General features: G+C 39.4%; 1 protein-coding gene across 6 annotated transcripts in view; it reads right to left on the bottom strand.

Moving 5' to 3' along the window:
* shank3b (SH3 and multiple ankyrin repeat domains 3b) overlaps window positions 1-13,606 on the bottom strand; it is a 31,276-nt gene extending 17,670 nt beyond the window's left edge. For 2 of the 6 annotated variants that reach the window (XM_053650145.1, XM_053650146.1), the window contains exons 1-6: window positions 13,224-13,592; window positions 8,164-8,435; window positions 5,047-5,250; window positions 4,343-4,414; window positions 3,637-3,745; window positions 2,420-2,571 (exon numbers count right to left, since the gene is read on the bottom strand). In XM_053650145.1, the coding sequence (XP_053506120.1) occupies window positions 2,420-2,571; window positions 3,637-3,745; window positions 4,343-4,414; window positions 5,047-5,250; window positions 8,164-8,364 (738 nt within the window). In that variant the 5' untranslated portion in view covers window positions 8,365-8,435; window positions 13,224-13,592. Of the gene's footprint in view, window positions 1-2,419; window positions 2,572-3,636; window positions 3,746-4,342; window positions 4,415-5,046; window positions 5,251-8,163; window positions 8,436-8,684; window positions 9,351-13,223 lie in introns of those variants that run through there. The other 4 variants (XM_053650142.1, XM_053650143.1, XM_053650144.1 and 1 more) reach the window with 4 other exon arrangements.
* Between the last annotated feature and the right edge of the window lie 398 nt (window positions 13,607-14,004).

Below are 14,004 nucleotides of genomic sequence, written 5' to 3'. Positions count from 1 at the left end.
GGAATCAATGCTAATCTAACCTGGTATTAGCAAAGAAAACAGGATAACTTAGTTAAATACAACCAGTTAATGTTAGCACATTAGATAAACTTACCCTGAACTTAACATGAACCTTTTCTTTGTTTTTTTGGTTTTTTTAATTAGATGGAACTCTTGTCTTCTAGGAATCAAAAGGAGACATTTCATTTTATATGATTATTTGCTTACACCATATGTCATATTGAAACATCTTACTAAGGCAGGGCCAGGAGCGCTCGTCCTCAACTTCAACACGGCAGTCTGGTGGATTATCCATATTCAGACTCACACACAGAGCTATAGCGCTATAGAACTCCATTGTGTAGCACGGGGAATTGATAAAGTGATAAAGTTGATCCCGTAATTTAAAATAAAATGTCAATAAAATGCATGGGAGCCCATTTGATTCTGTTGACTGCATGTAACAAGTATTTTGAAGGTTTGAATAAAAATGTATGACACATAAAAGTATGTTTTTAAGTGAAAATTTAATTATGCAAGAGTACAAGTACAACTCCAATTCCGAAAAAGTTGGGACAGTATGGAAAACGTAAAAAAACAAAACAAAACAAAACAAAACAAAAAAATGAGTCATTTGAAAATTCAATTCACCCTGAACTATACTGAAAACACATTATTAACACATTATTTGATGTTTTACTTTGTGAATGCAATTTATTTTTGAAAATATACACTCATGTAAAATCTGATGACTACAACACACGCCAAAAAAGTTGGGACAGTCGACTGTTTACCCTGTGTAACATCACCATTCTTTTAATAACACTTAAGTGTTTGGACGCTGAGTGAAGACACCAGTTGGTTAAGTTTAGCAAGCTTAATTTTCCCCAATTTATCCATTATGCATTTCTTCAGCTGTGCAACTGTACAGGGTCTTCATTACCTTATTTTGCGCTTCATAATGCGCCACACATTCTCAATCGGAGACGGGTCAGGACTGCAGGCAGGCCACGCTAGCACCCGCACTCTCTGCTTACGCATCCATGCGCTTGTGATCTGACGCTGATAACAGCCTGGATGGACCTTTTCCTCTTTGGCCCGGAAAACATGACGGCTGTTTTGTCCAAAAACTATTTGAAAAGTTGACTCGTTGGACCACAAAACATGATTCCACTGTATTACTGTCCATCTCAGATGAGACCATGCCCAGAGAAGTCGGCGGCGCTTCTGGACAGTGTTGATGTATGGCTCCTGCTTTGTATAGTAAAGCCTTAACTTGCTTCTGTGGATGCAGTGGCGAATGGTGTTGAGTGACAAAGGTTTAAGAAAGTATTCCCGATCCCATGTCAGGAAATCCATTACAGACTCACGACGGTTTTTAACACAGTGACGTCTGAGGGATCGGAGATCATGCGCATTCAGAAGTGGTTTTCAGCCTCGCCCTTTACGAGGGCAAGATCAAGATTTGACTGGATTCCTTAAATGTTTTAATTATATTGTGTACTGTAGAAGGTAAAATGCCCAAAATCTTATCGATTTGTCTTTGGGGAATGTTGTTCTCAAAGTGTTTAGGAATTATTCACTGACGGATCTGTTGGCAGATTGGTGAGCCTCGACCCATCCTTGCTCTTGAAGCACTAGGCCTTTTTTGGAGACTCCTTATATACTATGATTAGTCGATTGCCTCACCTGTTTCACATCACCTTCTTATTTCAACTTGTCGCTATTAGTCCTAAATTGCCCCTGTCCCAACTTTTTTGGAACGTGTTGCATGCATTAATTTCAAAATAAACATTTATCTTCAAAAAACTATGCAGTTGATTAGGTAAAACATTAAATACCTTGTCTTTATACGTTTTTTGTTTAAATACAAATAAGTCAAATCACTCCTCTTTGTTTTTATTAGCATTTTCCACACTGTCCCAACTTTTTTGGAATTGGGGTTGTATTCAGTTATGCCAAAATAGTACTTCAGTTTAGTAATGAAGTACAAATAATCAAGTATTTTCCACCCCTGATACCAAAGGTCACCAAAAATGGATATTATAGCAGTCTTATTATGACAATGATGACAATGAAAATAGTACATAAAAAGATCTGGGGGTTTTTTGTATTCTTCCTTTTATGAGATTTTACATCAGCTAATCGTAGTCAGTTGCCACTTTATTAATCTCTCACAAATTTACAGAATCTTTGCAGTGTGTTCACTTAGTCAAAAACAAATCTTTAACTTCTTCAAATCAAATAAAACCTGTTTTCTGTGGAAATATTCCCAGCAAAATTCCCTTCCACATGTTTATGTTCCTCGTGTTTAGCAGACATCTGGCCCAAAAGACTTCAGTAATACACAGAACAAGACAAATGCATTTCCACACAGATGGTGCTCACTGCAGTTGGGTTTGGACTGTGTGTATAGAGTGTGTGTGTGTGTGTAACTCACAGTTAGAGCTATGTGGTTGTGCGTCTGCACGGCTTTGTGAAGTGCGGTGATGCCATCCCTGGTTCTGAAATCCAGGTGAGCTCCTCCACTCCTCAGAACTTTAATCAGATCAGCACTTGAGTCCAACTGTGCTGCCAGGGTAAGGGGCGACTCTGGAACACACACACACACACACACACACACACGTCTGGTCTGTTACAAACATTCTGTTGATCTCACAAATGCCAGCAATTTGTCTCTCAGTTAGAAAGAACACTTCTAGGAAACAGGGTTCATCAAGGGTTCGTCTTTGTCTTAAGCATTCCTAAGAGAAAGAGCCAAAGAAATCTTGGGTTCTAAATGGTTCAATGAATGTTCTGGTTCTACAAAAACCTTTTAAAGCATTCCTTAAGAGAAAGAGCCGAAGATTAGCACATTCTTTTGGTTCTTTTGGTGTTTAATAGTTATATATATATATATATATAAAAAAGGGAAATCCATTGCTGTGAAAGAGCCAAAGAACCCACAAGGATCTTAACTAGACATGCCCAGTTCAGTCATGAAACTCCGTCCAAGCACTGATTGGCTCCTTTACACCGCACAGCAGCCTATCAGCCACACTTCTCCATCCATGTAACCCTTTATAATCCCAACCAGCCTACTATAGCCTGTACACACTACTAAATTCTGTATCCTACCCTCCTCCTCCCCAGCACCATCGTCTAGATCTGCTACGGGTAGGAGCTCCTGCTTCCATACCCTTCTTTTCTATGTCTGTCAATGGCTATCGGAGCAAGTATTTGTACTCGCTCAGCAGCAGCAGTGTAGCAGATCTAGTCCACCAAGACCAAACCTATTTACACTCCATCCCCATCAGCTCACAATTTCACTCTGAGAGTTGTCATGGCTGAAATGAATTTTTTGGATGGTTTACAGTTCTACATTTAAAAAAATAAATAAAAATAAAATGGAAATGCCTTGTGTTAGTCTCTACATAGAACATTTAAGCATTTCTTCACTTTTAAGTGAAAGAGTTAAAGAACCCTTTAGGGTCCTAAATAGAACTGGGTTCTTTGGGTGGTTAACGGTTCTAGAGCAAAAAATAAATTTATTTTTTGTTGGTTTCTAAGCCAAAGAACCCTTAAATTGAGTGTAAAAAGATAAATAACAAAAACAAACTAGTTCAATATGGCTAAACGTGTGACAAAAATGAGCTTTAAAAAAAATCTTGTCCTCACCTCCAGTTTCTACATCATGGAAGTTGGGGTCTAGCCCTTTCTCCAGGATCCTGCACACTTTCTCCACACTCCTCTGCTGAACATACTCCATAAACTTCTTCAGATTGGCCTAAAAAGTTAACACACTGTGATTACCACCACGGATATTTGAAATAAATACCTTTTCCTTTCACATTAGTGTGTTTACATCATTTCCAGGGCGTTTACAATATCTGAATATTGAACATTAGGCAGTAATGTAGTGAATATAAAGTTCTACCTCTTGCATGCAGGAATGCTGTGTTTATATTTTACATACAGTATCTATATTCAGTTATGATCCTCCAGCGGCACTCTAGCACTCTAATATTTAATATTCAGCTGTTCAATTGTGTGAACTTCAATTATTTTAATTAGAAAAATTTAAACTAACTATCAAAGTAAATAGTTTTATTCAAAGTATTGTTCTCCTCTTCACGCCATCTGTTGCTGGAGTGTGAAAAATGTCTTTTTCAAGTTTAGCCAGGCCTGGAAAACAGCTTGTTAAATCATTTTTCAGTGAGTTTCATTGTTTACAGAAGACAAAAGCAGAGAAAACATGTCCATATGAATGTGGACGAGGTCTGAAAGATGGTTTTGTTTGGAAATAAAAAAAAAAAAAATGATTAAAAAAAAAAAGAATACAAATGAAACACTGAATTTATGGCCCCTCTGTCAAGTGTGTTACCTTAGTGTGAAGTTTGGCTAATTGCTTGTCATCCACATGGCTCTGAGTGTAAACACGTCTCTTGTAGCGAAACTACACACACACACACACACACACACACACACAAATCAGACACAACTAATCACAAAAACGAACAGACTTTCCATTCCATTTATAGTGACTGGTATATGTATTGTGTGACTGTCTCCACATGGATTTGGACCTTGTGGCAGTCCCTCCAGGATTTCGCGATTTTGCAGAAATCACAGCAAACTCCGCAATATTCAGAGGAGCTTGCAATTTTACAAAATTAACGCAGATTTTCTGCAGATTCTGCCCAAGACGTGTCATGTGACGTCATCGCAACGCGCATACAGCCAAAGCCCTCTTCGATTCACATGTGTCAAACATGAGAACAGCTAAAAGGTCTCATTTACCAACAAACATCACTGCGAAAGACCGTGCAAAACAATTTTGGCCAATTGCAAGTTCGCCCGCTCAAGTAGTTTTCCGCAGAAAAAAGCACAAAAACCGCAACAATTTTGGCCGCAACAATCACAAAAAACTCAGCGAAATCCTGTACGGACTGATGTGGGGACATTTGGCTGGTTGTTTTTTTTTGTTGTTATTGTCTTTTTTTTTTTACAAAAACGACCGCTTAGTTTCAAGCATTAGATTTAGCATTGGGTGTATTAGTAGCATTAATTAGCTGTATTAATTGATACCTCTAGGTAAGGTACAGGTGTGACAGTAGGGAGAGGATACTCCCTGAGCAGTCTCTCTTCATCCAGGAACTTGCCGGCTCGGCCGTTAAAGGCCGGGAGGTAGAGGCCATAGTTCAGCACGTCTGTCAAACTCTGCGTCAGAGTAACCAAAACCCGCTGCTTACACACCCACACCGGAGCCTCCAAGTCCAAGCGCAGACACTTCTAAATAACAACACACACACACACACACACACACACACACACACACACACATATGCTGAGAAGCATTCAAAGTTTTTGCCCCAGTTTTTGTTTGATAATCTAGATTTAGAATTTAAATTTCATTAATGCTCACTATATTAGTGATATTAGTGAGCTTCACATACTGTGACTATATGATATTAATGAGCTTCACACACAGGAAGCAGATGTCGGTCTACTGCCTCATATGGGTAAGGAGAATTTTTTAGCTAGTTAGCTAGCTAACTAAAATATAGCAAAGCATGACAGCAAAACAAAGCAAAGGCACGTTTAGTCCATGTTACTATTAATGAGCAAAGACTTTGCACTGTCCATTCACTTGGTCAAACGCACGGTTTCTTTCTGTTGTCTAAATGGTACAGATTATTTACATTTATATCTCTAGCCTGAGAAAGTGAGGATAGCTTTAACAGGTAAGGTAACATCATAGCTAAGAATTACTGCTGTGTTCTTTAAGATAATAGTTGAGATGATTCATGCAGAGTCCTGTGTGTGTGTGTGTGTGTGTGTGTGTGTGTGTGTGTGTGTGTGTGTGTGTGTGTGTGTGTGTGTGTGTGTGTGTGTGTGTGTGTCAAAATGCCTGCAGTATCAACTCCAGGCCTCTGTTAGTCCTATTACTGAGTTTATTAATACTTCTAATTCTAGTTTGGTGACGGAAAATTGACTGAAAGCCTGAAGAATATGTAGCTAGCAAGCTATGAATATGATACATCTCTAACACGCCTTGGTTCTTCAGTGAGTTAATCTGTATATGAGTATATGAGCTTTGAGTCACTTGTGATTCTTGAGTCACTGTAATTGCTTGAATTGAATACACACAGAAAATAGTTAAATGCAAGGTAAAGCAAGTTTACTGTTTGGTAGTTTGTAGGTATCATCATTAATAATGATACTTGAATATAATTAATTCTAATATCCCTGAGCTAGCACTTTTTAACCATTGATAGGCTTCCACAAAAGTCTCTTAGCCTCCAAAATACTTTCCTCTTCCACAGACCAGCTCGTACTTTACACCAGTGGCTCTCGATTTGAGATTTGAGATATTTTTTGGTACTTTGTTACAGTGAGTTTTTGTAGCATTTAGCAAGTTTAACTCACATAAATCTATTGAGTCTAATCCAAACGTCAGCAACTAAAAAGAATTAGCCTCCAAATAATGTCAACTTGGACCCCATGTGTTATACGAGTGAACAAGTTCAGGATTAAAAAGCTCGGTGGCACCAATAAAGAGCCAAAATATTACTGCACACATTTAAAGAGCCTAAGCGTATGTTCATAAAGTAAATGAAGGCGTGTTAATTGGGGATTTACATTCCCTTCTGAAAGTATTGGAACAGCAAGGCCAATTCATTTGTTTTTGCCATACACCAAAGACATTTGGGCTTGAGATCAAAAGATGGATATGAGACGAGAGTTTAGAAATTCAGCTTTTATTTCCCTGTATTTACATCTAGATGTGTTATACAACATAAAACATAGAACCTTTCGTATCAGACCACCAAATGTTTAGGCAAGGAAAAATATCAAACAGGTGTTTCTTGTTACGCAGGTGTGTCCTGTTAGATTGATCGTTTTAAACAATAAATAGCTCTGAACATCTACTCTTGGTTTTAGACTTCAGTTTCACCTGTAAAGACTGCATTTGTTGTTAGCCAACATGAAGATCAGAGAACTGTCTATGGAAGAAAAGCAAGCCATTTTGAAGCTGAGAAAAAAGGGGAAATCAATCAGAGGCATCAGACAAACATCAGGCATAGCCAATACAACAATTTGGAATGTCCGGAAAATGAAAGAAACAACTGAATTGGCCTTTCCGTTCCAATAGTTTCGGAGGGGACTGTATTTTAGAGTTAAACGGTCCATGAAGGCAAAAAAAGTCATTTGCGTTAAAACCATCCAATGAAGAATGGAAATGTTTTTCAGACTACCAGCTCATCTCTGTTCTGTGACACACACATATTTTCTGAAAGGGATTGTGGTAATGGAAATGATGGCTTGCGTGACCCTGCCTTGTGGTCAATCTCTTACTAATTTTTACACCACAGCACTGTTGAATCTCCATTTTGTTGTGTGTTGATTAATTTTCTATTCCAGCAGCTCTGACAGCAGTTCCAGCTATAACTCAAATAATAAGTTTATATATTATGCGCTTAGACTAATACACTGTAGTTTCTATAGTAACAGCTGATTCACAGGGACTTGTATGGTGGATATTACAATACTCTAAGCCTAATAATAAGCAGAGTAAAAATGTGCTGCTATCTAACAAAGACAACAAATAATCGCTGATATTTATTCAACATTTATGGAAGGAGTCATGAGTGTCAGGTTTCCATCACGGGAAACTCTTTAGGATGTACTTTCCGGTTTCTCCACGACATGGAGGAGTTGTATTTGTGGTCTTATTAACTACAAGAGAGGAAAGAATGATAGGCTGGTGAGGGAGCGACTGTGTGTAGCTGCTATAACACAAGTGATAATAAGAACTAACTTGTCTTGTGGATATTACACAACACGACATGGTGTGCTGTCGTATAAGAGGAATAAAACACTTTGGGACTTTGGAGTTGTAACAGTAACTCATCGTGGATTGTTTTCCCATAACTGCAACCTCCAAGTGTTTTATTCCTTATTTCTGTGGCAAAAGCAGTCAAAATGAGAGACCTTAAAAGCACAAAAAGGGAATGACATGCATAATGAGTACATGGACAGGACAGGAAGATTGGAGAAGGTTGCTTAAGTGTGCATGAGAGAGAAAAACAGAGAGTGTCACGCAGTACGTCGATGCCGTCATTGCTCCTGAACTCACACCGTTCTTCTCAGAACTTTGATCAGAGAAGAAGAAGAAGAAGAAGAAGAGCTGCACAGACTCACTGTTTGCTGAAGGTCAGGGATTCCGATGCGGATAATGACGGCGCTTCCGTGGAGATCTTCCATGGAATCGTTGGAGCCGCCCTTAGACCCCGGAGAGCCACGAATGCTGTCGTCTCCGTGGTTTCCGTTGGTAGGGGCGTGCTGTTGCCGCGGCCTGTCGGGAGCCTCATGTTTGCCGTCGGCAGGTGGACTCATAGGCATGCTCTGGCAATGTGTGTGAGGGTGTGGGGGGTGGGTGGGTGTGCGCTGCTCAATACGCTGGCCTCACAACCCTACCAACACAACGCACATGCACGCGCACGCACGCACACACGCGCGCACACACACACACATACACACACACACACACACATACACACACAGACATGCACACATGGTTTCATAATCATCTTAAAAGCAGGTCTCTACACTGCAGTGTGTGCTCACGGTGTACACCATATTATTTAATCTGCGTGTGTGTGTGTGTGTGTGTATTTAAGTGTATGTGTGAGAGAGAGATTGAGACAGGTAGAAAAAAAGACCTGACGTCTGCTGGTTGTGAGTGGTTGCCATGGACACTGTGAAACAGATCCATTTGTGGAAAAAAAATGGAATTTCAGGGAACCCTGTATTACATGTCACCATGGCAACGCTGTACTCTGCTTGTTCTGCTGAGCTACGGCACCTCCACTTCCTTTTTCGAGAGGACACACACACACACACACACACTCCGCACTAACACACATGCGGCAAGCGCTTCCATCATGTACCACTCAAACCATTAACATCCACACGAAACTTCAATTTGTACACACACACACACACACCTGTTCTGCCACTAGTAACTCATACAGGCACGTCTCTCACCTCCCACACACACGCTCACATGTGCAATCACACACCCGGAGGCAGCGTACAAGAAAGTCCCTCGCTATTGTCCTGGAAGGCAGAGCGGAAGTCCTTACTTATATAACAGAGCAATGAGAGAACACGCGAAATGGAAAAAAAACAAAAGACCAAGAGGTCAAGTGGGATTAATCATAATCAGCCATCATCATAACTGTTTCTGAGAACTGATAACTGCTTTTTACCATAAAATACATCTGACCACTTCTACTTCATACACATCAATACAAATATGAACTCACATGGACTGTATAAGAATACATACTGTCCATGCACACACACACACACACACACATATACATATATAAACAAACCCATTATAGACAGTGGTGTGCAGAGTAAAGAACTACATTAACTACATTAAATCAATATTTGGTGTGACAACCCTTTGCATTTTAAATTGAATCAGTTTTCTCCAGTCTCACAGTTTAATAAAATCACAGTTCTTCAGTCGGCCTTGCCTGACATGTGGTCTATTACTTAATATGTCTCATTTTTTAACAACATCATGTTCCCCCTTAAAATGAATATCTGTAAACCTAAAATGTGCTCTTTCCTGCCAATATACAGTAGTAATGCAGAATCACATCGTAGGCTGTCTAAGACTTTTGCACAACGCTGTATGTATATATATTCACCAGCCACTTTAATAGGAACACCTACACCCCTGCTGATTCATGCAATTATCCAATCAGCTAATCATGTGGCAGCTGTGCACTGCAGAAAAGCATTCAGATACAGGCCAAGAGCTTCAGTTAATGTTCACATCAACCATCCGTCAGACAGGTGGCTTGACGGTTAAGGCTCTGGGTTACTGATGGGAAGTTCGGAGGTTCAAGCCCCAGCCCTGTCAAGCTGCCACTGTTGGGCCCTCTCTGCTCCAGGGGTGCCGTATCATGGCTGACCCTGTGCTCTGACCCTAACATGCTGGGATATGCGAAGAAAAAAGGATTTCACTGTGCTGTAACGTATATGTGGCCAATAACGACTCATTATTGGCATCATAGGTATTGATGCCAGATGGGTTGGCTAACCATCTCCAGCGTTTACACAGAAAGGTGTGAGAAGTGAAAAACGACCAATGAGCAGTGGTTCTGAAGACAGAACCATTATTTTCTGGTTCTGAAGACAGAACTGAAGCATTGTTATTGAGAGAGTTCAGATGAGAATGGCCAGACTCATTTAAGAAAACAGAAAGGTAACTCAAATAATCATTCTTTACAACCATGTTGAGCAGAAAGGCATCTCAGAATGCACAACACACAGAACCTTGAGGTGGATGGGCTACAACAGCAGAAAATAATATCAGGTTCCACTCCTTACAATCAAGAACAGAATCTGAGGCTACAGTGGGTGCAGGTTTACCAAAACTGGACAGTTGAAGATTGGAAAAAGACCAGGTGGTGGTTTTTCTTCAAATGTTCATTTTCTGTATCTGCATGATTTTATAGCGCTACATGATGGGCTAATTTGATAGATTGGCTAATTGTACAGTTGGGTGCAGGTGTTCTATTAAAATGGGCAGTGGGCGGTAAGTATATATGTATATGTATGTATGTATGTATGTATGTATGTATGTGCAGTTGCATGCAAAAGTTTGGGCACCCTTGGTCAAAATTTCCCTTACTGTGAATAGAAGGTAAACTCATCTCCAAAAGGCATAAAGTTAAAGATGAAACCTTCTTTTCAACATTTTAAGCAAGATTAGTGCATTATTTTTGTTTTGTACAAAAAAGAAAAAGAAAAGAAGCACCATGCAAAAGTTTGGGCACCCTAAGAGATTTGAGCTCTCAGATAACTTTTACCAAGGTCTCAGACCTTAATTAGCTTGTTTGGCTTTTTTGAGCTATGGCTTGTTCACAATAATCATTAGGAAAGGCCAGGTGATGCAAATTTCCAAACTTTATAAATATTCTGACTCGTCAAACCTTGTCCCAGCATTCGGTAAACTTGGGCTCCTCTGAGCAGCTGCCTAGCACACTGAAAATTAAAATAATTGATGCCCACAAAGCAGGAGACGGCTATAAGAAGATAGCAAGGCATTATCAGGTAGCTGTTTCCTCATTTCATAATGTAATTAAGAAATGGCAGTTAACAGGAATGGTGGAGGTCAATTTGAGGTCTGGAAGACTAAGAAACCTTACGAGAGAACTGCTCATAGGAGTGCTAGAAAGGCAGATAAAACCCCCTGTTTGACTGAAAAAGACCTTCAGGAAGATTTAGCAGACTCTGGATTGGTGGTGCACTGTTCTACTGTGTAGTGATACCTGCACAAATATGACCTTCATGGAAGAGTCATCAGAAGAAAACCTTTCCTGCATCATCACCCCAAAATACAGCATCAGATGTTTGCAAATGAGCATCTAAACAAGCCTGATGCATTTTGGAAACATGTCCTGTGGACTGATGAAGTTAAAATAGATCTTTTTGGCCCTATTGAGCAAAGGTATATTTGGAGAAAAAAGGGTGCAGAATTTCACGAAAAGAACACAGTTAAGCACGGGGGTGGATCGATCATGCTTTGGGCTTGTGTTGCAGCCAGTGGCACTGGGAGCATTTCACTGATAGAGGGAAGAATTCACTCAATTAAATACCAGCAAATTCTGGAAGCACACATCACACTGTCTGTAAAAAAGCTGAAGATGAAAAGAGGATGGCTTCTACAACAGGATAATGCTAATCCTAAACAAACCACAGAATCCACAATGGACTTCCTCAAGAGGCACAAGCTGAAGGTTTTGGCATGGCCCTCACAATCCCCAACCTAAACATCATCCAAAATCTGTGGATAGATCTCAAAAGAGCAGTGCATGCAAGACAGCCCAAGAATCTCACAGAACTAAAAGCCTTTTGCAAGGCAGAATGGGCGAAATCCCCCAAACAAGAATTTAAAGACTCTTAGCTGACTGCAAAAAGCATTTACAAGCTGTGATACTTGCCAAAGGGGGTGTTACTAAGTATTGACCATACCGGGTGCCCAAATTTTTGCTTCGGGCCATTTTCCCTTTTTTGCTATTTTGAAACTGTAAAAGATGGAAATAATAAAAAAAAAAATAGTCTTGCTTAAAATTTTAAAGAAAGGTGTCATCTTTAACTTTTGGAAATCAGGTCGTCTTTTACTCGCTTAGCTATTATATACGCACATAAATACAACCACAGAGCGGATAAATTCTTCATTCTGATCGGTCAGAAAGTGTTGATTAATATTCACTGACAGCAGCTCTGACAATAGTGCCGGCTGAAAACACGTTAATACGTTATTATTTATATAGTAACAACTTACACAGGGACTTCTACGGGGGATGCTCTCCATAAACGGATAAAAGTACGTGTAATTCTTGATATAGTGAAGTTTCCTGTAAGCAGACGTTTATTTATGGCTGCATTTTTTTTTTTGTCCTATAAATTCCAAAACAGAGGAAAGAAACGGCCGATAAAGGAACCAATGATAATAGCTGTTATAATCTTCCACAACATTAAACGTAACTATAAACCTATAAAATATATGACGTGTTGCTTTTTAATTGTTTTGTCATGTTAACACTGGCAAATTGGTGTGGTATAACAGCAATAAAACTGGGGATGTGCTATTACTGAAAAAGAAGCAATTTTGGGATGGTAACAGAATTAATGCGTTATCCCACATGCACTCACGGCAGATTGAGACTATGTTGTGTGAAATTTGTATGTTAAGAAAGGTTCGATTTTTCCAAAAATCCATCTATCTATCTATCTATCTAATGGCTAGACATTTCTTGTTCTTTATTTCTTTACAGTTGCAGCATTAATCACAATATTGGGCTTCAGTACGGCTACTTGACTACTCAATATGAGCTTCAAAGCGTAGCTACTTTGCATAACTGAGTTAAAATTTAATGCTTGTGTGATTTCAGATTGAATGAAGACCTGAGCAAAAAGTATCTACGGCGTATATTACCTAGAGTGAAGTGTAAAATGGAGTGCGCATTGTTTCTAGGGTTAAAAAAAGGGAAAATGTACCTTGATTTCTCAACAACCTAATAACATATTCATACACACACACACACACACACACATTCCGATTCCATTAACTAAATGAAATGTATTCACAAAATGATAACCGACACTTAATAATAAGCTCAAAAAGCTAAGATGTTGTATAATGTAATGAGAAATTACGGTGTCATATTATTCACCTTTGACCTGGATTTCCCATGTGAAGTTAACAGAAAACCTGAGGATGCCTCTATCGCCGTAGAATCTTCAGAACAGTGGGAAATTTTCCTTCCAAATGTCCGGCAGTGTCCTTTAAATAGTATTCCAGCAACGTTTTATGAGTAACAGGGCAGAATTTTCTTAGTTGTCGCTGCAAGTTCAGAGATTTCAGGAAACGTCAAGCCCAGCCCTGATGCTGAATGCAGAGAGCAGGAAAGCTAGTAGGAAAAAGGAAACTCCGACAGGAAGGGTTCGGATCCCTGAGCTGTGGACCTCAGCCAATCAGCAAGCCCTTTAAAACATCTTGGCCAATAAAATGAGTTGCTTTTAATATTTCCACCAAATAGCCAAAAGACTGTCTGCTAGTACAGATCAGCATGGTACGAGCCTTATCTTATTATAACTATGACTCAGATCCATTTAGCAACCTGTTTAGTTGAAATCCTATATGATGTAAAGTGTGATGGTGAATTAATTTCGAAGGATATTGACTATATCCTTTGCACCTTTAAAGAAATTATAAACCCTAAATTTTCCCTCATGTCTCTTTATAGAAATCACTATTGCCAGTGATTGCTTAGCTTCTGTATCATCTACTGTAAGTAACTAAGAATGATTGCACTTTACTGGATGTATATGTGTATATATACATTCTTTATATACACCACATTGTCTTCTAATTGGTCAGAAGTTCTAGATTAATTTTCTATAACAGCAGCTCAGACAGTAGTTCTGGCTACAAGGCAAATCACAGGTTTGTGA

Source organism: Ictalurus furcatus, chromosome 19, assembly GCF_023375685.1.
Source record: "Ictalurus furcatus strain D&B chromosome 19, Billie_1.0, whole genome shotgun sequence".
Classification (NCBI taxonomy): domain Eukaryota; kingdom Metazoa; phylum Chordata; class Actinopteri; order Siluriformes; family Ictaluridae; genus Ictalurus; species Ictalurus furcatus.
The sequence above is the reverse complement of the archived record's forward strand: the minus strand, read 5'-3'. Positions and strand labels throughout refer to the sequence as shown.